General features: G+C 37.5%; 1 protein-coding gene across 3 annotated transcripts in view; it reads left to right on the top strand.

Moving 5' to 3' along the window:
• DCP1A (decapping mRNA 1A) overlaps positions 1-24,681 on the top strand; it is a 33,637-nt gene extending 8,956 nt beyond the window's left edge. Inside the window, exons 4-10 of one of the 3 annotated variants that reach the window (XM_086469987.1) lie at positions 3,565-3,631; positions 8,897-9,035; positions 13,249-13,368; positions 17,480-18,235; positions 20,742-20,807; positions 22,807-23,025; positions 24,564-24,681. In XM_086469987.1, coding sequence (XP_086326113.1) covers positions 3,565-3,631; positions 8,897-9,035; positions 13,249-13,368; positions 17,480-18,235; positions 20,742-20,807; positions 22,807-23,025; positions 24,564-24,644 — 1,448 coding nt within the window. In that variant the 3' untranslated portion in view covers positions 24,645-24,681. Of the gene's footprint in view, positions 1-3,564; positions 3,632-8,896; positions 9,036-13,248; positions 13,369-17,470; positions 18,236-20,741; positions 20,808-22,806; positions 23,026-24,563 lie in introns of all 3 variants that reach the window. The other 2 variants (XM_009946179.2, XM_086469988.1) reach the window with 2 other exon arrangements.
• Positions 24,682-25,607: the final 926 nt, after the last annotated feature.

The following is a 25,607-nucleotide window of genomic DNA, read 5'->3' as shown; positions in this document are numbered from 1 at the left end:
CTCTCTTCTATCAGCTCTTCCAACTAATTAAGGTAACTTTCAAACAAATCATCTTTCTGAATGAGATGAAGCTGTATCTGCACAAACAGCTAAACTGCACAAGGCAAGAGTGATGGTGTCTGGAATTTATGACACTGGCAGTGCTGCTGAGTCTCATGTACACTTCTTCTGGCATAGCATTCTCAGCCTACGTTTTCATGAACCTTTTAACAGTTTTGTCTTACTGTGCTGCCCCCAGCTTCTTGCTTCTGCCCTCTCTTGTGCTAGATGGCGCGTTTGCGAAGCTGATGCGCAAAGTGTTGAGGAGCTCATCTGGACTAACATGTATCTAGCTGACATAAGGCAGAGGGGGTGAATGGGGTAAGGTGATTTAAAGACAAAGCTGTTGGAATGTGAGCGTGGTGGCACTGCTCCTTTCTACTTACTTAAAATGAAAACTGAAGTGGAACTACAGCTTTGAGGTGCAACTTCATTTTATGTTGCTAAAAAGCGAGGCCTGTGTCTCACTGTGGTGCTTTGCTATCCCTGCTCTTAATTCACGTCTGCTAACTGGGCAGAATTGGAACAGTAAGCTGACTGGCCCATGAAGGAATGGAGACAATGTAGAAGAGACCAAGACCTTCCTTTTAGTGCCATCCAACTGTTAGGCTTGAGCAGGAAGACTTCCATAATGCTTTTGTGTTCTCAAAATGTCTGTCTTCCCATAGCAATTTCAATCAAGTTTTAATGGTTGACCCAGTCAGGTTTGGAGAGAAGTTGAGTGCTATGTGTTTAGATAAATTTTTGTGCGTCAGTGTTTCTAATAAAAATTACATATGTCAGAGAAGAATGTAGATGAAGATAACTGACTTCTTTTAATTTTATGAAATCTGGTTTGTCTGTGATACAGTTTACTCATGACTTCATGTGTGTCAAAATATAGTGTGAATCCAACCAAAAGATAATTACAAACTGCTTCTACTTGATTACTAAAGATGCCACCTGCCATTCAGTGTAGAAAAGCTGGATGGAAAGTGTTGAACTAGATGGAAAAATGAGTCACTTAATTTGGTGACTTCTGTTGGATGAAACTCTTAAAAGAAAGATATGCCATTACAGACTCACAGAATGTTAGGGGTTGGAAGGGACCTCGAAAGATCATCTAGTCCAACCCCCCTGCCAGAGCAGGAGCACCTAGAGTAGATCATATTAGACATGTGAACATTCAGCTAATATTTATGCTGGGTGTAGTAAAAAGATCACAGATTTGAAAAGAATGGGGAACTACCAACTCTGTTTTTCATAAAGGATGTTCATCGCTGAAGTTGCGTGCGTGTAAGAAGTATGTCAGATACAGTAATGCAGTTGGGACACACACACGTACATCTGGGGCAAGGGAGCTGAACTGATTGCACAAATGAGTCCTCTTTTGAAAAGAGGAAGGTAAACATTCCAGCCTGTTGGACCATATCTAAGTTAATGCCCAAGTTTACTTGTTCCTAATCTGCTTTACGTCTTTGTAGAGCTGTTAATGTTTTGCAGTGACTCCCTGTGATTGCTTGCCAGTAGTACAAAGTGGAAAAAAGCCTGAAAGTCTGCACACCAGACTGAGATTTGGATCTACTTCTGGTCTTGTGTAGGCCTGTTTCTGGCAGAATTGAGTGTGACTTTTATCATTTGTCCCATTAAGATATCATTATAGGTTCCTTATCTTCATTTCTTCAGCAAGTATGCTTTTGAAGATGCTTTCTTCTCTTGTCAGTCTGTCTGATAATGAAGTCAGGGAAGGGAGCTTTTCTTTAGTGTCAGAATATGCTACATGACTAAAGAAATAGCTCAAAGTGGAAACATTTTCAGGTTTCTGTGCAGTAGACAATCCAGTTGTATTAAACTGTAAATATTAATGAATATTTTATAAGTATTGGCTACCTGTATGAAATGCTTTTTTATTTGGCTTATGTCTTTTTTAAGAAGAAAGTTCCTTAAATTGTGCTGTATTGATTTCTTTGTCTATGACTTGAAAAGCTTTGTTGTCTATTACTTAAGTTGTAACTTCTAAAGAAACAAACACCCATAACAATATAGCTGTTATTTAATAAAATTATTTTTTTTAAAAGCAGCAAAGTAGAACTTGGGTTTGTCTTAGGATATTGTTATAGAAATGAGGTGTGGGCATGATTTTTTGAGGGTTTTGGACCAATGCAGTAAGCCTAGGGGAAATGGAAGGTCTAGAAAAAAAGCTTCGTAAATAATTGCCCTCTTTGCCGTGGCTTGAATTAATTTTGAGTGGGCTTTGGATGAGATTTTTGAGTGTTTTAACGATGAAAAAAAAAAGTGGAGGGGGATTTAACTTTGAAATAAAAATATGCATCAGGCTGGAAAAGGTTGTGGTTTGGTTTTTTTTTAAAAAAAAAATACATTCCTTTTCTTCACTTTAAGTCTTATTTATATAATTGGCTAGTGATTTCAACTTCATAAAAACATTGGCAGGAAGTGGAATATAAAGGTCTGTTTTAAAAGGCTAAAAGTATCTTTTCAGAAATTAAAAATATTATAATGGGAACATATGTCAAGTGTCCAATTGCCTTTGTACTTGCACACTATGCACTGACTAACTTAATAGGTGAACCAAGATTTAAAATAACCTGCTTTGTGGATTGGATTAAATACAATTCTGAAAAGAGTTCTGCAGATTTGTTTTGTTGGCAGAACTGTGGGGACAGTTGGGGACAGTGAGGAGATGAGTGTGTGGAGGGCATCTCTGGAGTGGGATTCCTGATGAAAGAAAAAAAGAGCACATGGTCATACTGACAAAGTTTCTCCCTCTGATGGAGTATCTTTCAGCTCAGTGATCAGGGTTTAACTCTGCCAACTTTCAGTGGAATTTTACTTATTCTGAAAGCCACAGTGGGGCTTAGTGTCTTGCTGAGCTGGAACCCTTTTGCCATCATTGCTTTGTCCTTTATCGATACCTTCAAACAGCAGGGTTCAGTGTGAATCTAGCTTTAATCTGCTCCATGAACATGATAGTACGATTGGAGTTTTGGTGCTGCTTCCTTCCTATACAATTACTGCTCTTAGGAAAAGGTTTTGGAGAAGGAACTTTCTGGAGAGCCTCTGACTGAACTGTCATACCGTAATTCAAACTTGAGTATTTTTGTTAAGCTTCAAAAATTGACAAATTTTAAAATGAGTGTTTTTAAAAAATGTGGATATTCTTTAACCTAGTTTAAATGGTAAAGTCAGTATTTCAAAACAAAGTTGCAACTGTAGCGAGAAGACATCTGGTAGTTAAAACATCATTTTCCTGCCACTTTTATTTACAGACAGTGTCAACATTTTGTTGTTCTTGCATTTAATCTGACTGAAGTTGTATTTGTGTTTGCACATGTGCTATTCCCGATTACTTTATAAATAGTAGTTGGTCACGCACAGAATAGTTGAGTTGAATGGAAATTGATGGTAATTCATATGTTGCAGATCTAATGGGCTGCTGGTTTTTTTGCTTTTTTCCTATTGATTTGATTTCTTTATTTTTTTAAACCTTTGTTTTACACTTGCTTTTTTTTTTTTCTTATTTTCAAGTGTCAATTTACAGTATCTGGTTTTACGACAAGAATGACTGTCATCGAATAGCAAAACTCATGGCTAAGTAAGTACTGTGGTCATCTTATTCTGCAATTCTTTTATGCAGTACAGAAAAATACAGTGTCCTTGCTAATGCCAGGTTTTTTAGTAATCAAAATGTTGGGTTTGTTTTTTAAAAAACTATATAATCAGAATTTTCAATTACGTGGTAAAAGAATCAGTTTATTAGTTGGTGTTCCCCAAGGAAGCAAGTATGAACACTGTTTATTACTGTATATTTTATTTTGTATAGGGATGCTAGCAATAGATCCTCTGATACAGAAAGTATAATCAAATAGATGGTGGCTGTGGGTTTTTGGTTGGTTTTGTGGTTCGTTTGGTGGTGGGCTGGTTTTTGTTTGGACTTGTGCTTGGTTTTTGGGAGTTTTTTGAGGCTTGCTTATTATTCCTGACTGAAGTGAATAGACTGGAGAATAGTGGGAGGAGTAGGTGGAATCTTGGAGTTAAAGTGATGTTAGGAGAGTAAGCAAAACTATGAAATAATAGGGGCTGATTGTTGCTAACTTCTGGATTGTTTGATTTATTTTTTTTAATTTTTTCTTTTTTTTTTCCCCCTTTTGGGGATAAATTTGGTTTATAAAGCTGCCATGTCGCTTGCTCTTATTTGATAGTTTGAAGGGCTCCTAGAGATGTCATGCAGCAAGATAATTTCTGATCTTAATTTAAAGAAACCTTAAAAGACTATATTTGCAATAACACCAGTTTGTTAGTTTAAGCTGCGGTCGCTGTAGCGATGCAGTTAGTGTATCTGTACTGTAGATGATGTACTGTACCTGAAAAGGGCTTCAGACTAGAGTACAGAACTTTGGGTGAACAGCAGAGGTCAAAGAAGAGTGGAACTGGTTGAGCTGTTAATGTGGCTTAAAGTATTTTGTGATCGGAGGCTGTTCCTGCACCTTTCTGTTCCTTCAAGTGAGGTGCCTTGCAGGTTAAGCCAAGACTTTTTACTGATAGAAAAAGATGAAAATTAAGTTAAGCAAATCTTCAGTGTCCTTAAGAAAGGAAGGAACTTGAATTGTGTGACAGGGTAGTTATACTAGCGAAAATGCAAAATTGCAAAATGCAGATGGACCACACAGGGTATCCTCTCATCCTTTCTTCTCTGCTTTGCTGCTTTTTTTTTTTTTTTTTTTTTTTTTTTTTTTTTTTTTGCTATCGCACTGCTTTCCTGAACTTTCTTTTCTATTGCGTGCCTTAATCAGCATGTTGTGTCTGGCAAGTCAGGACAACTTGAAAACTGGCAAAATTTAATGATGTGGAAACTAGTCATAGTGTACGTGTTTTAAGCTGAATTATAATTTCTTGGTCTGGGGTTTTTGCTTTGGGTTGTTTTGGAATTTCTCCACAGGAGCAATGTAAGACAACACAAATGACAGGCTTTGATATCAAGATCTCTGTCTAAATCCTTATTTTTCTTTTCTCTCATCCTGATAACCATATACAGTTCCCATTTCCCACTTCTCTTTATTCTCTTCCCAGCCTTTTTGCTGTTGTTTGGCTTGTCCAAATACAAGGATTAATTATAAGGGTTAATGGAAAACAATTGTGTGAAACTGACTCTCAGAAACTACTACCAAAGCAAATAACAAAATGTCTATTGCCACTCCTTTATAAACATAGCATCGGAAGGGCATAGCTTGCTTCCTTTTTTTTTTAATGCACCTTTTAATTTAAAACCGTGATTAATGTATGAAGTGGGAGAGGGAGCTGCACCCTGCAAACACTACTATATTCTGTCACACACAGTTACACTGCAGATAGAAGTGTCATAAAAGCAAAACTTGAGTTCATTTGGTATTAAACTAGTCTAGTCACTATAGCACCAGTCGTGGGCTACAAATACCGCAGGAATCTTTAAAAGTGTTATTGGGTAACAGACCAGTCTAGCCATGGCACAGCAGTCCATAAAGCACATCTACCCTTTTTTGCTGAATTCTGTAATATTCTGGAAATAACCGTAACCCAGCAGGTTCATTTAGTCTGGGAATAATCTAAACTTTATTGTCATCTCCTTTGTAAACTACTGTAGAAGTGCCAAAGCTGGCATTACTGCTTCGCCCCTGTTTATGGTGCAGATTTAAAAAAGTAAAATAAAATTAAATCTTAGAGAAGGAAAGCTGCATTTCAGCACATGGTAGCAGGCTCCATTAGGCTTAGTTCAGTATATTTTGAAATAAATATTTATGTTGTCTTCCACGAGTATTAATTTTGTTCCACAGATTTTTTTTGTCTTGAGTGGAAATCTGGATTTGCACCCTTTTGTTTAGGTGGTTTTTTTAGCACTGATAGGAAAAGTACTGCCTTTATAGTACCTCAGAGCTTCAAAAACATAACCATAAAAGATTTCAAGGAGATTTGCATTCTCTTTCCTGCTGTTTGACTTGACCTTATTGTGCCAGACTGAGTTAACAAGATTGCAGGACGTCCATTTATATTTTGGTGACTTATCTTTCAAAAGAAAAGTAAATTAGTGTTTGTAGGCTTTGTAATCACAAACTTCACTTCTCACGTCCTCTCTCTGCCTGACCCACCCTCCACACTTTCTGTGAGATTGTGCCAGGTACATTTTTCAATGCTATGACTGCAGATATTCTTAAACAAACTGTCACAGCAGCTGCTGTGTCCCCGAAGGAACGTGTGCCTCTTCCACTATCTGATATTATGGAAAGAAACAGCAGGCCTTGCTTTAAAAAGATTTAATCCTGGATTGCTTACAGAGCATGCTCAGTGCACAGATTTGCATCAGTTGGCGTTTTTTCCCCAGCAAAGGTATTCAATGTACAGAACTTTTTCTTTTTTAAAAAAAAAAAGAATTCTAGAATTTTCTAAAGTGAAAAAATTTTATTGGAGTCATCAAATTCCTAACTTTGGAAGGAAATAATTTTGGTCAAGTTAAGTCATGATGATTGTTTATGAGGGATGAACTTCCTAGAAGTAGTAGGACAAATTAGGGTTTTTCAAATCTTCATGAGACTTGCATTCTGATGTGTAAATTTGCAGAGTTTTCTTATTTTTAGGTTGGTTTATAAGCTTGTTTTACCCTGTTTGAACAATCAGACCCAAAGTGGCTTCTGAGATACAGGCAGCAAGCTAGAAGTGGGAGAGTATCTTAGAGAGTTTTGGGGATATCCTGTTTCACATTTACCCCATCACCACCAGCTGAATGTAACCTGCACAGGACAGAAGATCTCCATCTCTGTCTATTAGACAATTATCTACATGAGAAGTTTTTGGGTTTTTTTTTTTGGAAGAATAACAAAGTAGTAAACTTTATTTAAAGTAACAAACACTTCAGAATGGACAAGAGGAAAATATTATGAAATGGTTTTCAGAGATCTTTGGGGAACATTTCTGTAAAATAGATGTACTCATTGAAGAGGTTTTGCTGTGAGACCAATTAGTGCTATTTTAATGGGAAGATGTTTTATCAAAACCTTCTGGACCAACTAGTTAAGAGCAGAAAGAGAATCCCAAGACCGAAGCCTTTGCTTCACCTATCAGGCAGCACATACATGACTTCAGCTGTCCAGAATTTTCCCATTAACTGAAGTATCTATTTTTGTGATACAATTATGCTGACATAAAATCTCAGCAAAGTGTTCTGGTTCTTTTAGCTTGCCCTTTGTCATCCCCAGTTTTGGAGTTGAGTTTGGATGGGGCCTAATTCAGGACTGTATGACCGTGTGGGGTAATAGAACAAAATGTTCTCTCAGGGTGTCACCATAGAAACATTTGTACAGTATTGAGCTGCTTCATCCAAACGGGCACATGCTGCAGTTCTTAGAAATTGTCAGAGTCTAGATTGGCCTCCCTATTCTGAGTTACACTTGCAGATGAATGCCTGCTTATAGAGAAGGGTGTAATAGTAATGAAAGCTGGTTAAATAAGCAACTGATATGTTTTCAAAATTACTTTGAAAAATTTTTAATCAAATTGAATTGTTAAAAGCCAAATCTAACCCTTCTTCAAATAAATGCAGCTAAACTAATGAAGTAAAGAGGTTTAGTTGCTGGAAAATTGGAGAGAAACTTCCAAGACTTGAACTATTTTTTTGCCTCAGAAATGGCAACATAAAGGTGCATATAAATATCTAATTACTCTAAGTCTATAAAAACTAGAGTTTGTCCTGAATCCTAACTGACCCAAAGAAACTGGAGGCTGGAATGATTGACACTTCCCGTGATTGTTATGATGGTACCTCTTGGCTCCCCCATCAGCCATCAGGTCCACAGCATGAGAGTTCTCAAGCAACATGCCAGCTCCAGAGCTTTGCCCTGTTTACAGTGCTTGTTTTTCCTTACATATTTGATTAATGCAGGCTTAAAAAAGAAGGGATTACAGGCTGGTGTGTGTTTATTTCAAGAGGATAAGCTTTAGCACATTGCACAGCCATGTATATCTTGTGAATTGCATGTGGATTAGGAGTAGAAGTGTATGCTGCCTTTACTTTTATTAATGAAACAGATCAGGTACACATCATCTTCTTACATATCTTGACCATTTCTTAAACTGAAGTTTTTTGGTACTTGAGGCAGGTAGAGGTGGAGCAGAAATGGTGAATGAACCATAGGCACCAGAGGCCAGAGGAAAAGATGTGCTGTAAACCTGCAGGCAATAGGCATGACTGCAGGGCAGCTAGAGAAGAAAATGGTTTGCCCTTCTTCCCAGAGCCTTAAGTGGGGGAGGAAGGGGTGACTTGCTCTAAGCCTCCTTGCAGACTGACTCCAGAGACATCTGGTGTGAGCCAGCTCTCTCCTTTCCCACTGTCTTTGTTTTGTTTTATAATGACAGGCCTCATCCTAAATCAGATCTGTTTTGTAATTGATTTTGTTGAATAGCATGGCTTGATTTGGCTAAATATGGAAAAAATGCATGTTAGGAAGTAAAGGTTAAAAGATGTATTATATCATAGACAGTAAAACACATGTGCTTTTTGTATATAACATGTGCTCAAATGTCCACATATTTTATCATAAAAATGTCTAAATATGATAGTTTTACTGAAGTAGCGTTTGCCGTAGGCAAACTTTGTGAGAGACAGACCAGTGCTGTCTGTATTGGAGATAAATCATACGGACCATATGACAGTTGACTTGTATAAACTTTGTAGCAGATGAAAACTTGGGCAACTTTGGTCAACTATGTGTTAGGTTTTTATTCAGGCAAAACAAAATGTGTTAATATGCTGCGAGTACATCTTTCTTTACTGCTTTTTGCAAGACGTTGACTGCAGATAAAATTTTAACATCTTTTTCTTTTCCTGTTATAGGGTGGTAGAACAAGAAGCTCAGAGATCGCAGCAAGTTTCCCAGGACAGAAAAAGTCCCAGCAAAACCAATGGCTGCAGTGAAAACAGGCCCATTGACATCCTGGAAATGCTTAGTAAAGCCAAGGATGAATATGAACGAGTAAGGAAATGTCTTTTTCTTTTCTTTCCCCCCCCACCCCCAAACTTATGAACAAATAAAAACTCTAGTGCTTCTGAAGAAGGGGCTTAGGACATCGTATGGAGTCCACTGTTATTTTTGAGGGAGAGATCATAGAAAATAATTCTTATACACTAAGTTGTCCTCTGCAATGCACTCTAACCCAAGATTGCAAAGTAGTGCACCTAATCCATAATTTAATGGGCCTGTATATTCTTACTTTAATTGCTACCTTCTGGGGGGAGAAAAATACAGTTTTAAAACCAGATGCCTGGAGATGCAGATGCAACGAAGTATTTTTCTGAAATAGGTGCATGGGCTGTTTAATCGCAGTGTTTGTCTACTGTCTTGTTTTGTTGTCAGAGATCATAGTCAGAGGAAACGTGAACAAATGGATATATATGTACCCCTGAACATGTCTGGTTTTGTGATCTTGAAGTTCCATTAATGTAAATATTGCTTATAGTGGCTGACACTTTCATTTCTTCGTTTTTTTCCTCTGTACTGAAAGTCGCTGGAGGAGATCTGCTATGATTCATTCCATAATCAAGAACATTGTTTGAGCTGCACAATAAAATGCTTTTACATGTTGAATAATATAACAGAAGCCCAGAAACTTTGTGTACTGTCCCATGTATGTGATACAAGCACAGCTGTACAGTGACTTAGAGAGAAGGGGTAATGTGGGGAAAAATTGGTATTTTAAGACAGTGTGGGATTTGCATGTTGCATGAATTCCTAAGTTTTATTTCTGTAATTGTTACCTTAGTGGTCAACTCTTCCTATTTTTCATTATTTTTTCATTTTTTTAAGAAAGCCTATCTGGAAACTAGTTTTTAACCCATCAGCTGTGTTTTGTTTTAAGAGCAGGCATTCTCTGCCATTGTTTCAGTAGCATTGTTTTCAGACTGATGACTTGTTCCCTCCCTCAAGTACGCTGTACTAGGAAACAGCCTCTGATTTCAGGCAAGATAGGTTGAATATCAATGGTGTGAAATGTGGTAGGCGCGTTTTACGACTTCTACTGCTGTGAGAAAATTTTATCACTGGGGATAGCAGATAAAAATTGTACCCAATGGCGTTTTCTCTTTAGTTTTTAGAAGGTCTTGTGGTATTAGAGATTTAGTCATTCGGTGCATTTGTAGACTCTATGAAGCATATTTTTAATAGCCATAGACTAAGTGTAATGATACTGTTCTTCTGTTCCCCAATTTACTACTTCTGTCCTATCCGCTGTGTGTCTATCCTTTTAATAAATTAATTTGTTTCAGAAGGGTGAGTATAGTATCTTTTGCCAGTGCTGAATTCACATAATGGAGAATATTAGTTCTTTTAGAAGGAATTACTTTATATAGTCCTGAGGACCACATTCATACATGAAGGATGAATATAGAGTAGTGTGTAGGAGACCCAAAAAAAAGAAACAAAGGTTCTGAACATGCTCTCCCCAAGTATAATAATACAAGAATGTGCAATAGTAAAGTAATGTGTGAGTATAACATGGCAGAGCTGTGCTATGTTTATTTCTTGCTGTACTGTGGGAGAAGAGTTAGCACGTCAGTAGACTGCTTGATGCCTTCTGGAGGTTGCTTGTGCAGTAGGTCACAGCAGAGTTCCTTTAAGTACTTGGGATCTGAGTCTTTGTAGGATTCTAGATTGTTACAGTACAATGAGGAGAAAAGAATGAACATGTGGATTAAGTGTTGTATGAGCCAACTAGTCACTTTCTGACATAGAGTGAAGGCAGGAGAATGTGACAAACCGTACAATATAGTTGACCCAGGCTAGATACTAGTTTCTGAAAATCAGTAATGTGGATTTTTAATGCTTTAAATACAGATTGGAAAAAAAATGCTTTTGATTCTCTGAGCATCAATACTGTTTGGGGAGGAGGTGTCTTTGTATGAAGGCCAGCATTGTGGAAGTAGCAGCTTTTGTGAGAGCACAGAAGGAATTATCGAAACCTGGATCACTCGTCTTTCAGTGTGTTCAATTGAGATGGATTTGAAGAAATTGAAGGCTTTTTGGAAAGAAAAAAAAAAAGGCAAAAAAAGAAAATGTGCACCCCAAGAGCTCGCTGTTTTGGTAGTGCCCTCTTAGCGGTGATGGAGCTTTTCCCCCTTTTTGTCTTTGCATTATTTGATAATACACGTTTCTGCCAAATGGCTCTTAAAAATTACTTGGGATATTCCAGCTTCTCTTCTCCTAAATTTCCAGTCTTTTTCAGGTGAGAATACTGAAAAGCTTTTGCTAGAAACAGAGTTCCTAAGCATTGTGGGTGGAGCTTTGTAGACAAGTAAAATGCTGATAAACAGGCAATGGTATGCAGATTTTGTGGTGGACAGTCGATGTCTGCGGTGCCTGTGATATAATAGGGAAATACACAGAGCATGGACTACAGTAGAGCTGCTATATAATTTTGTGTCTTGATCTTGATTTTGTGTGTTTGGTTTTCTTGATGCTTTCAGAACACTAGTGAAACTAGAATAATTATTTCATTTCCTTTTTGTGTATGTGAACTGTAAATTGAATCTATTGAACATAATCCCATGGCCTGCTATGATTGCAGTTGTGTAGAAGTTGCCAGATAAACAGAATTGAGCAATGTTGGTCACGTTTCAAACAAACTTCCTTGGAGAATGTTCTGTTGACTACCTCTGCTTTAGCAACAAACCTCTGGCATGTTAATTTTGAAACTCCTTGTAGCCAAGGTATGTCAATGTTAACATGATGAGGTAACCAACTTGCTTTGAAGATGGCTTCTTGAGAGACCTTCCCTGTCTTAACTTTTTTTTTTATGTTATTTTGTGGCACTTGGTAATTACACATGAATTTGCATTTAGAAGCAGAAAGTACTTATCTGCCTGGTACATTCCAGATGGATCATACAGTAATCCTTGTGTGCAGCCCATGAGATTGGCAGAGTGTCAGCATGAGAAGAGGGCAGAGAGAGTGAAAAAGAGATTTATGAAGGTCTGAGTGATTTAATCTAGGATTCCAAATCAGCTTAATCCTTCAAGTACTTGCTACATCAAGTCCATATGTGAAAATGAATGAATTTTGAGATTTTTTTTTTTTTAATGAAGTGAATGGATGCTTTTTATAGTGTGGTGTTTTGTGTGTGTGTTTCGGTATAAACATGGAAACGTACTGCAGCTCATCCTCTAGTGAAAAGAAAACTGTGCTTTGGCTGATTTTTGTAACCACAAGGCATCTGGGACTTCAGGTGCAGAGCTTTGACCTTCAAGTTAGTGGCAAAAGTCAGAAAGATGGGAGAAGTTGCTTCTCACCTCTGTCCCTAAATCACAATTATAGTTTTGATTTAGTATTTATTGCTTTCAATTAGAAATTGAAAATAAAAGAATAATGAAGCTCAGATTGTTTTTTAACCTATTGTTAAAAAGTTTAATTCGTATCTTGCTGCTGTGGGTAAGTGACCAGAGCAATCGTCATGTGTTGTGCTAATGAGCAGCTATATCATATGCATAAGGTGTAGCTTACCTGTTGAAAGCTAGACTGTCTACAGCTTTTTTTTTTTCACTGGTCATTTAAACTGTAATACAGTTTCTGGTTTTGTTCATGTATGTATTTATTAAAGATTAAAGTCAACTTCATCTGTAAACATACTGTCTGTTACAGTGCAACTATCTGGTCTGTTTTCTGCCTTGTTCACAGAAAACCACGTTAACACCTTCTGAAAAAAACATGTACACAGTTGATTAAATCTGGTGGAAATAAGTCAGTGACAAGCTCTCCTGCCAGCCACTTAGAATGATTTCTAACAGGATGCTTTTTCCAAGTTGTTTCTAGTTTGGGCTCTTGATTTAATGAAATATAGCAAACTTCCTCATTAGCAGCTAACACATAAAGGATATAAGTCTGCCTTTTTTTTATTATTTATTTTTATTTTATTTCTCAGTGAAAAAACTATGAAGCCTGTTGTTTGGGTTTGTTTTGTTTCTGTTTTTTAATAAAGAGTAAAAGCTTTATGAATACGTACCAGATGGTGGATGTCTTGGTATGATTTTTATTTCCTAAAATTTGGGAATTCCAGAGCGTTCTACAAAAATCAGTGCTCTGTACATTGTCTGTGTTTTGGTCAAAGTGCCACATAAACAGGATTGTAGTAGTGGATAAATGTAGATTTAAAACACATGTATTTGTGTTAATTTTTATTTATTTGTTTGTTTGTTAGAATCAGATCAGCGACTTAAGTATTACGTCAAGTTCTGGGATGCAACAAAATGCAAATCCACCAAAGCCAGAAAGCACAGAGCCTTTAGAACAAAAAACTTCATTACAAATGCAAGAGCAGGTATGTTTCATCCAAACCTAAATAAGGTGCTATTTATTTTTTTTGTTGTTTAGGACTTTTGTTTTGATACCAAATTGGTTTTTTTCTTAGAATGCTTGCAGTGTTTTCTGTGGAATGTATTACTGGTTTGAATAAACTAATGGGTTTGAAGACTTTTAAGGATCCTAAATTCTGTCTTTTGACTTAGCGCTTAAAAATATGAGGCTATGTCCACACTACTGTGAATATCCAGGTATTTTTAGATGGGATAGCTTAGATTCTGGAAGAAGTCAGTCCATGGTAATGTGCAGGATGACTTGCAGAGCCAGGAACCAAGAAAAAAATTCCCTCTGCCACATTATTGGACCAAATATGGCATTGGATAGCTGTATATTGTGTTGTAGACTTTAACACGGGAACTCAAGCCCTGTTTCCTCATGTTTGAGACATTTATTTAAGGTTTATCTGCGCTGCCTTCAAAGCGATAGCGACAGTCCTGCTAACTTAAATCAACAGTGAATTGCTAGACGACATGGGAAGCACTTCAGTTGTGACAACACTGAATTCTCTCTGGCATAGCTGAAAATGTATTTACCTATCTTCTCCCACACTTCGTAGCTTGCATTGAACCTCTGCTTGTGTGACTGTTTGGTAATGATATCAGTCAGCTTCGCTGATTCCTTCATACTTAGATTGTGGAAAAAGCGTATGTGGCTTTGTGTTGGTTCAGGGGGTTTTGTTTTGTTGGGGGCAGGGGGGAGTATTATTTGTTTTGCTTTTTTTTTCTATGTTAAGAACTTTTTGACAGTACATTCCTCCCTCTGCAGGAGGGGAAATACTGTAAAAAAAATTTCAGTGTTGCTGGGGAGGGATGTTGCTCAAATTGTGGTAATACTAGTGCTGAGATATATTTCAGGTAAGTGTTAGATACATCGTGTTGAATCAGCTTGTATCCAGCTATCTACGAATTCTAAAGCTTGTTGTTACTGCTGTAATTAAAGTTTAAACCGCAGTAGAAATGCTAGAAAGTAACCTCTGCTTCATTAACTGTTGTCTTTGAACCACAGGAAAACTTACTGCAACATACTTAGTATCATCACTGGAGCGGCTGGTATAGGTAGCAATTGTAAAGCTTTTGGCTCCATTTTCTAGTAAGCATTTCTCACAAGGAAGCTGTAGCTTCATATAAGACTTTTTAGAGATAAATTTAGGGAAAAAAAAAATCTGCAATAACGAAATTCCCTGTAACACCCAAGTAACTTCGGCCTGCTTACAGTGCCACCCAGTGGGCCCGGAAAGGGCAGTAGTAGTTCTCAGAAAATACCCCATTGAGGTAAGCTGCAAGGCCTGCCTTGTTCTTGCCATAGTTTACTGTTGTGTTTCTGATGCAATAAACCACCATGTCTGGAAAATGAAATGCTCTATGAAAATGGGCACAACCTTGCACTTAGGTACTTGTAAACAAAATACTTCCTTTGTAGTAGCGGTAGAATAATTTCCAGTACAGATTTAGGGCTAGGGTATGGGCAACAGGAATCTGTTTTAGGGGATGGGGTAGTAACAGTTAATGAATTAGAATGAGGGGTGGGAAGTTCACTGGGATTATTGGCTATTGCAGCCCCCTCTACCCCCTCAGCAGCACTTCTGCTTTTGGATCAGCACAAGTGGTAGGCTGACCCCTGGCAGCCAGCTCTGCTTGCAGCATGCCTGGTCTTGAGACCTGGCAGCAGGGCTGCCTGGGGCTTTGTTTTAAAAGAAGATACTTCCTTTTGGGTCACTCTGTATAGACTGTACACAATCAGCTGAAGTGTGTCCCCCCCCCCCCCCGACAGCGCATGGGATTGCAGAACAGAAATCAAATAACTAGTAAAGGAAAAATTGGAAAAGTAACATTCTAACAAATGGCTCTGAAGATATTAAAGGGAAACAGTTGGTATGTAGGACAGGTGAAATGGTATATTTTCAATTCTGTTGAGCTATTTAAAATAATAGCTGCAGAGATATTGGAAAAAAATTACCTGGGTTAATATAAGTTGTCATAATTCTGTAAAAGTAGTTAACTGGGTTCAAATATACCACAAATGTGTTAGTTCTTAATCATGTTTTTGATAATGTGGACAACTGGAAGACTACTGGAAAAACATTCTATTTCAACTGTAAAAGTACATTTTTCATCTAGTTGAAGCAGGTGACCAGTGAAATTAAAAAAAAAAAAAAAAGTGTACATATAAGTTGATTGCCTGATTTCATTTCATGCTAAAGATATCACAGATTTGGGAATAAAAATAAATGTCTTCTCTGTGATATTCTGAAATTCAAGGTTTTTATCTTGTCAGTTCAAAATGATTATCAGTTGTGTCTTGAAATGCTTCCGTGCCAGTGATTGGCCAAACTGAACCAGGACACTGTTAAACTTTATAGTGCCGGCTCTGACTACTAATTCATGTTTTGATACAGCTGAGATTATTTCTGGAGAAACCCTCTGAGCAGTACTCTTTTCCTATGAAGTAAAGTGATCATGTTACCTTTTTGCAGCCCCTGCTGATAAGGATCTTCATAACACACTGAGTTGATGATACGCTCAAAATACACTTTAGCCAGAGATGGGACAGGCAAAAGATGTGTTTTATACTTCAGACTGGAAATTAACTTCATGTTTGTGACTGTGTCCATGTAAGGGGCTAGTCTGACTTGGATCAGAGCATGATAGAGATTTCTGTTTATTACTTGACTATTGTAATGTATTAATAAAGGAAAGCTAGTCAATTTATCGCAGTGAAATGAAAAACCTGAGTTTGAAGTGAGATAGAAAAGTGATTTTTCTCTTAACAGAATCTTTACAGCTGAAGGACAGGTCTCCAGAACAGTAAGATGAGTGGAGAAAAGTAAGAACAACTTTCTGGGAAGAAACATAATTAACAAGAGTTTTAAACTGTAGAATGTCTCAGCTGCAAAATGTAATCGTGCCTGACTTTAAGCTAGCTAAAAATTAATAATAACAATGGCAGTAGAGATTAGTGACCTGGGCAGAAGTCAATATGATTTCAGGCTTAAGGTTGTTTTGTTAGACTACTTGCATGCTACCTGTACAGCCATCCCTTCGCTGCTGTTATCTGTGCTAGTAAAATTTGAGCTAACATAGCAATGTCATGGTACAGTAGTTGTCACTGTAAAATAGCATCTTTGTTTAGACTTACCATCAGCTTGAATTGTGCTGCAGGCCATTCAGTTTTCTGAACAGAATGTTGTATTTTAGTCCAGCTGTTTTACGTAACTTCTGGTCCTGTGCAACCTTAAAATGAGGAAAAAAAATTAAAAAAATTAAAAAATAAAAAAACCCCACAACCATCCAGGAAAACCTTGAGACCAGGGGTGTTAATAGCTGTTTCTTTTCTCTTTATTGAAACATTTTAAAATACTTTCAGCAAAATATTAAGAAGGTGATATCCTTAAAATGGGATTTTTCTAACAATGTCAGTAGTGTAGGCTAGATGTATATTTTTGGGAGAGACTAAAGGAACAGTAGATGACTCTGTGTGTGTGTGTGTGTATATATATACATGCTTTTCAAGGAGATATATATACATATGTTTAGGTTTATACAGATTCTTTTACCTGTTGTAACTTCTATTGCATTGTTAATGGAAAGGGTAAGAACTGTGTAGGCATGTATTGCTAGTTGTGTACTTTCAGGTTTCTCTTGTTCCTTTCCCATCTTTTAGGCCACTTAATTATTTCCAACTCCATACATTCTGTGTGGATTTTGTTCAACATGTATGGTCTTCCCCCGCTCCCAAAAGTGCCTTGTGTAGTTAGGGCTGATCAATGATGGCAGGTGCCAGCTTGATGACAGAATCCTTAGCCTTCCACGTTCTTTACTGCTAGCACAGAGTCTGTCCATAGAAGGCTGTAGAGAAAAAGCTTACATAGACAGGATGTTCCTTGTAAATTAAGTTGATTTCAAAATTCCTGTAAATTTGGCACACTTGATATCTAAACTGTGTTTTAAATGCATTTGACCTAGTTTTCTTTCACAGTTTTCTTGAAATTGTAATAGACCGTGTGAGGTGCACAGTGGTATGTATATTTCTAAACTGAAAACTTCCTTTTCCCTTCTTTCTAGCCATTTCAGTCAAGGCAGAAGCATCTGACTTTGGAGGAACTGTTTGGGACCTCTGTACCGAAGGAACAACCCACAGCTCCGTATCCCAATCCAGAGAGAATGGAGAAGTTGCAAACTGACACCTCTGCCAGAGAGCAACACAGTTTGCTCTTGCCTTTTTCCTTTGACCAGTCAACGGTAATACAACAATCCCTAGGGAAATCTGAAAGTCCAAGCGTTAAAACCAGTGCCAATCCTATGAATCAGCAGGAATGTTTAACACCTATGCTAATACCTCCAGCTTCAGTTTCCCAGCCTGATTTAAAAAATGTTTCAAGCTATTCAGTTCGTTTAAGCCCTGTTCTTAATTCAGCCTCAACAATGGAAGCTGCCCCTGCTCAGATGCTTCCTGGCCTAAAACAAAACAACAGTATAATGCAAGTTATGCAGCAAGCTGCCAAGCAGATATCCCCACTAGTGAATCAGCCACCATCCGAAGTGAACGACGCTCCACAAAATCTGATGGCTGGCCAAAGCCAGTTTATAGCACCCTTGACATCAACAAATACAGGAACTGTCTCAAATATATCCCATACAAGTGTTGATCTTCTCCAGAAACTCAGGTTGACCCCACAGCATGACCAAATGCAACAGCAGTCTCTCACTAAGACTTCCTTAACACCAAACATCTCTGCCTCGGTTGGCCAACTTGCAACACCAGAAAGCTTCAAAGAATCTCACAGTAAGCCATCAGCCTTGAACAGCAAGATAATCTCTCCCTTTCAGGTATTCTGTGGGGTTTTATGTCCATGAAGCTTTAGACTGTTTTTTAGACTACATGTATTTTCCCTTGGAAAATGTGTTGTTATATAGTAGCCTTTTAAAAATAATTATGGACTTCCACTGTGTGATATTAATTGAATCGCTAACTTAGAAATCCAATTCCATAGTTTTATATCATTAGCATCTGCTGTCAGTGACAGACCTGTCTGTAGAGGTTTTTCAAGCTGATGCTGCTAGGGGATGAATAAGTCCTAAAGAATACAGCTGTACTTATGTCAGAAAAATGCTGTTAAGAACTGATGATCTGAGAAGGGACAGAAGGTTACAGGGTTATCAGTGTTATGAGAGTTGATGCTGTGGAAGTCTAGCCTGTCCTACTTCGAAGCTACAAAATTAACAATTTCCTATTTCTGGTTATTTTCCTTTGGATGTTTTGACCCCATTTTGCTGGCGATACCTGTAGGCTACATTGAGATATTGTTAGTTGTTTAGTAAAATGGATCATAAACTGATTTGTTTTGTGTAACTGATTGCCTTGGTTTGTTTTATGTTAGTATCACTTACAAAGGACCCCTTAAACTTCTTATTTCTGGGAGGAGGTTCTATTGTCTATGCCTTAACATAAGCCAAAGCAGTAAATCTGTTTTGAGAGACTAGGTGAAAATGTCACTGCTAGCCTGTAAGGTTAATGCAAGTGGCTTTGTGTTACAAATTGTTTTCTATCAGTTAGTGTTGGTCTGCTGTATAATTGGCTACCTAAGTAGTAAAGACATTAATGAGTTTGGACTTTTTTTCTCCAGAGGGAGTAACTTTTTGTAGTGCCTGCCTCTGAGGTTATCCAAAGACTTATCTTCATTTTGTTGCATTATTATTTTATTTTATTTACATTCACACAGACTAAGCCAGTGTTTGATCATGTCTTCTTGCATCTTGGGTAGAGTGATAATGCAAGAATGAAAAACACCAAACAAAACTACTTACAAAAGCTACATCTGCATGAGTTTCCTAATTTTTATTATTATCCAGTGCTTGCCACTGGGTTTTACCAAGGTCTTTGGCAGCCATGTCTGGGTCAACCGCTACTCTTTGTTATGAAGATGGTGATCGTATCGGAGGTCTAATCAAAAGCTCAACTTTTCAGCCTGTAAAGTGTACTAAGCGTTCTTATAGAATACCCTATATCTTTCAAGTGTTGTTTTTCTGTCCTCAGAAGCGTTATCCCTGTCTTAATATTTAAGAAATGGATGTGTTTTCATTGTGCTGGCTTTCTGATTATCTTACTGCTGCTGTTGAAAACTTTCAAGAAGGCTGCTACGAGCTAGGATTATTTTACTAGTGATCACATTTTAGAGATGTTTGGACTGCTTCATTTTGCAGAGAGAGGAGAAGATCCAAGTACAGCATTGAGCAGCTATCTTGATCTAATATCAAAGAACTGTACATTCTGAGCAGTATTTTTCTTTTGTGTACTACTAAACCTTGATACACATGTAACTGAATGTTGTGACATCTTCGAGCGTATTTGGCTGGGTTTATCCATAACTGCCCTTGACTGCGTTTATTCAACGTCTGCTTGACAGCCTTGAGAATTAGCTCATCATATGCCAGCCTTATACCGTCTTTTCTCTCCATTGTGTCCACATTGTGTATACATTTTCATTAGACAGAATTCTCCATAGCCCAAATATATTCCAAACTAGCAAAAGACTTCTTAATTCTTGTGTAATTAGACTTTAAGAATTTGATCTTGTGTTCGTTACCACTTCATAAAGCTTTTTTTTTTGTCGTTAAGGACTATCAATTCCCCAAGTGTTTTTTCATTGCAGTTCAAGTAAGCAAAGTATTGTCTGTTGCAACCGTTTTTTTCCTGTTCTGTGTTGCTAAGAGGTATTCCAAAATGGCTGTAACAGACCTTTTGAAGTATGCCCTAGGAATTTACTAAAGTACCTTAGCTACATGCCTTTTGTTGTGTTTTCTTATATTTTGTAATACTTGAATTCTATTGTATTGTAGTCTTGAAATCTGACTAAAGAAATAATCTGGATGCTGTTTGTAAAGGTATAAAATACTTCTAAAATTCTAGCAGAAAACAGCATTTGATTTTTGTGGAGGTGATTAGATAAAACTCCTAGGAAAAAATACTGAATTTAATCTTCCCGGCAATTTACCAACTGATTACAAGGTACTGAACTCTTCACTTCGTAGCATTCATTTTGTTCCCAGTTTCAGTGGTTTAATGTTTAGATTTTTTTTTTTAACTGTAGTGGTCTTTCTTCCTATGTGTTTTGTTATGGCTTTACAGGTTTGCTGTAATATTGAAAGCATAAAACATGAAGTCAAATCTTTCCACTTTTTCCAGCTTCCCATTGATTAAATCAGTTTTGCAAATGGATTGAATTACATCTAAAAGTCTGAAATTTGCATTTTTGTGCTTTCATAAAAACAGAACCACTGCTGGAAATTGAGCAGTGGGTGCTAACTTGTGAATTATGCTTTCTTTTTAACTTAGACTGTGCAACAAAACAAGGAATCAGAAGTATTTCCACAGCCAAAGACTTTATCTAAAGCAAGTCAAGTAAGTGAATAAGTACCTCTGGTAATTGTTTGCTGATTTTCTTAAAAAAAACGTGTTGGCATGAAGCAGAAACACGCTGTACTGGAGCCAGGGGGAGTTTTGGCAGAGTGCTGTGAATGACTGCACTTTTTTGTTCTACGGTGCCTCTTATTGTTGGTACTAATGCAGAAATGAGAATATACTTTCAGATCTGCGATCTTGCTTTCAGTCTTCACTATTTGAACTGGTTTTTAATCTTGTAAGCAGTGGTACTAATGCTATGATATTGCAGTAGGGTCTGTTAGCCTTAGCCCAACCTTAAGCACCCCAGAGGCATAAAATGCAATCCTTGCCTTATTGTCTCTTTCAGTTTTCTTGAGATACCTTGTGTTTTATAGAAATCATACCAAGCAGGGGAAAAAAAAAAAAGGAAGATAGAAGAAGAAAAGAATAATAAGCATTTCATACTGCAGAACTTTCTAATAGCAAGTTTTATTGATCTAAATACAGGTTCAACATTATTAGAACTGCCTTTGAATAACAGTTCAAAATAATGTCAATATAAAATGTCAGGTTGCAGTTTAAAAGATAACTGGTAATAATCAATTCTTCAAGAACTGTTTTTGATGACCTTTTTGTTGCGTGTTCTTTTCAGAATGCCATCTGTAATTTAATTCTACTTTTTCCTTACCCATACCTTCCTTTTTCAGATCTGTTAAATTGCCTCTCTTGTCCAACTTTCGCTACTTAAAAGCAGTTTTAAGTAGCACACTCAGATCTGATGGTGAAGGCAGTAAAAATGGTCCTGCTTAAAGTAAAATACTGGTTTAGCTACTGGACTGCCATAAGACAAGCTATACAGTCTGCTTATGACACAGTAAATAATAAAAGCATTTTATATGGATTTTGGAATTTTAAGAAACATGTGTATGTTGTGTGGTAAACTGCATGTGTTGGTTTAAACATGTCTTCAGCTGAAATCCCACACTGTAAATCTTCACAGCTTTGACTAGAACAGAATCAATTTGCTAGTTCTGCTGTTGTTGATGATGTTTTGTACACATTACCTTCAGATGGTTTTGCAGGTTTTTTCTTCTGAAGATTTTTGATTATCCAAGGGGAACTCTTCTGCTGACATATCAAACATCTGTACATGTCACATGTAGTCTTGCTTTCTTTTGAGTGAGATTGGCTTGTTTATTTTCTTTTCTTTTTCACATTATTGGTCAGTCTGGAAGCCTGAGCAAGATGTAGACTATCACACTGAATAATGATCAGTTATCTGGAGATGTCAGAGTTGCTCAAAGCTGTGGTTTATTCACATCCACTTTATGCAAATATAATATTCCTATACATTTGCAGTCCGTGTTTAAAAGGAAAAGTGGTAAAGATACTGCGTGGATTTCTGTAATGAAAGGGACACAGACCTGTGGAGCAATGAGGTGGGAAGATGGTCCTCAAAAGATTCTTGTATGTCTCCCCCCCTCCCCCCAAGGGAAAAGGTACTTTAAATGAGAATATTTCCATGTACTCCAATGCTTTAGTTGTAGTTCCTCAGTAATTTTAAATATCTTTGAGGTACTTCACTTCAAATTATAAGTGTATTTATTGGAGACCATAGAAGCAGCAGTGTGGGAAGCAGGACTAGCCTTTCTGTAAACCCCTAAGGAAAATAATTGCAAAACAACTACAGGCTCCTTTGATTGCCTAGGTGAAAAGCTCAACTTTTATTCTATGTGTTACATTTCAAAAATTCTGGAAAGTAGCAACCGCATGAGGAGAAAGGAGTCTGCATACAGGAATATTGAGCTGTTACCTTATTCAGCTTTTAAAATGAGAATTACTATTGATACTGTTCTTCATAGGTAGATATTTCTTCATTAAGAGCAGGATTCTGTAATATCTGACTGAATAGTAGTGGCTACGATTTACTTAATTTTTTATGCTTGCTTCTCCAGCCTTTATAACAACATTCATTCTTGCTAGGCACAGTGCTCATTAATTTTCTGTTCTCTTACAGGTTGCACCTCCACAGTTTGTTACAGCCACAACTGCAGTAACCCCTTCAATCCTCTTGTCTCCTAGTGTTTTTCAGCAATCGGCTACAAAAGCTACTGAAATGGAGAATAAAGCAAATTCTTCTTCGCCTTTAACACTTGGAGCAACAGAAATTCAGACTATACCTCCTACTGTTCTCAGTAGGTCACAGCTTCAAGAAGCACTGATACATCTAATAAAGGTCCTGTCTTTACAGAGCTTGTTTGCTGAGGGATGGGGTTCCAAGTACAGTAGCCAGTACTGAGAAATCCTGTACCCCTATAATTCCTTTTGCCCTGAAGCATTACAGAAGTTGTTCTTTTCTGTTGGAAGGGGTAGATTACTTCATACTGTACACATACTATGGCAGAGCTTGCTCCGTTTGGTTGCAAGATGGAGGACTTAGAAGGACAGAGCTATACATCAGATGTGTCCTTTCACATCCGTATGAATTTGTGGACAAGTGAGGAAGAAGTTGCACTAGTAGAAGCCCTGGTATGCGGATGAGAGGGGTTGGTTTTGTTGTCTCTAAGTGTTCCTGCTTTCCCAAGGAAAGCTTTCCTGTTTCAGTTCACTAGAACTGTTCCTGATCTTTAACTGAAGTATGTGTCTTTGAAATGGAAATTGTAAAGTTCTAGTTCTCCTATTTCTAGGGACTAAAAAATTCTGATGTTGGGAGTAGCCATGCATTGAGATCATTTTCACCTCTGATGTCATGGTGAGGTTGCCATGAATGACAAACCATTCTTTGTTAACTCAGGAATCTCTTGCCCCCTCCATGCTGATCAGTAGAGCTTACACCCAAAATGCAAGTGTAAAAATAACAAATATTTTCCCAGCGTTTAAGTTGTTAGGACCAGGAAGGGCCACTACCAGATCCTGTCATTAGATAGGTTGCCTGATTTATCTATGTTGTTTATTTTTGCATAACCTCTTTGTGTATTGGTGTATATGGTTTTTTCTCTTTGAAGACTTAAACTGGGTAACTTGTAAGTCTTGGAACAGAGCTCAACTGCCAGAAGTCTTATTCTCATTAGAGACACAGTGCACTGATTCTCACCCAGTAGTCTGAAGAACATCATTGTGACTTTAGAGAGCTGACTGGAATATTTGTTACCAGTCTTCCCTTTACATAGAGGGATAGCGAATAAGCATACCCTGCAGCACAGGAGTACTTTCACAGCACTCTGAGCTGTGCAGATCTACATCTTCTAGCGAGCTGATTAGATACCAGTTTTGTAAACTTGCCATTTGAAGGAATTAGACTCAAGAAATACCTCTAAATATTGTCTATAGACTAAACTAATTCACTTCCCAGTCATGTTTTGACATGAGAATTCTTGTATAACACACTGCAGTCCCTTTCAGGCTCATCTGACAGATAGAAATAACATTACTTGTGACATTCGTGCAGACTTTATTTGGGAGCCTGTACACAGGATGGAATTTTCTGTGTCTAAGGTTTGGAGTCTGGAGGGAGGTGAAATTCTGTGGCCCAGGCTGACCTAGTGACCGTTGTTTGAGCATCCAGTGAGCTTAGTGATCTCTTTACCTGTCTTACTGGCTTCATGGTTCAAAGTCTGTATGTTGTCCAAAAAGCATTGCCTGGTTCTCTTCTCTTGACTCTCAGATAGCTAGCACTAGAAGGAATACTTATGCACAACTTAAATGGTGTTAAATTCAACTTTTTTTGCATCTTTTTACTAATGTTTCTAATGTGATTTTTTTTTTTTCCTGCAGAATGATTCCCGTTTTCTCAGTACTATTCATGAAGTCTACTTGCAAGTCCTAACCAAGAATACAGACAACATTAAGCTATAATTGAAGCTAAATCTACTTAAAATATATCCATTTTAGAAACAATTATGCCTCGTCTATAAAACTAATATTTTTATAAAAGAATATTTAGTTTTCAGTGTCTTGAATTTGAACCTGTTAGGAAAGATTATTCCTTAAATACTCTGAAAGTAATGTTCTCAGAATTGATCTAGGCTTTCACTGTGATCATCACCAGCAAACCTTTATTTTTATTGGGGAGGGGACTTCAGTTGCATTTGAGCTCTCATTAGCATTAAGTGAATGTGCAAATGTTTGCTCTTGGCTTTTCATTTCTAGTGGTATTGACTGTTCCAGGATTACAGACTCAATACTATTTCAACCAGCAGATACATTGTACAGTACACTATACCACACCAGAACAAAATTCAGTTGTGGGAACCTAGTTCCAGTTTGAAGGCCAGGAAAAGAAGAGCAAAATGCCTTGTGATTAAGTTGGCAGGTGTGGGGAAGGGATGGATCTGGAAGCCAGGCCTTTGGAGCTAAATCTTTAAGAAAAGGGTTAAAAATGTGATGTGCTCAATACATTAACTCTGCACATAAATTAAGCTTTTAAATACTCCATTAATCTTATTTGCTTCTGCATCACTGACATTAAACAGGTATCCAAGTGAATAAGGCCATTTTCTCTAAAAAAGCAAAATTTGAAATATGCAAAATCCTCAGTGATTGTTGGTTTGGGTTTTTTTTGTTGTTTTTTTTGAGCAACAGAGTAGTTCTGTTGCATGTTGAAGTTCTCTTGTTTTAATTTGTAGTTAGGAGACCACCACTGGAAGACCCTCTTCCTGTTCAGCAGTGTTTGCTATAATTTAAATATTTTGTTTCCCCTTTAGCTTAAGGGTGGACCATGTCATAGTTGGCTTTCATTCTTCAGTTGCATTGGAACTGCAGTGTTGAAATCTATGCAGATGGGGAACAAATGCATGCTTTTCTTATGCTGCCCTCTCC

The sequence above is a fragment of the Leptosomus discolor genome, chromosome 9 (genome assembly GCF_034619465.1).
Source record: "Leptosomus discolor isolate bLepDis1 chromosome 9, bLepDis1.hap2, whole genome shotgun sequence".
In the NCBI taxonomy this organism is placed as follows: Eukaryota; Metazoa; Chordata; class Aves; order Leptosomiformes; family Leptosomidae; genus Leptosomus; species Leptosomus discolor.
This window is presented reverse-complemented; position numbering and strand designations above follow the sequence as displayed.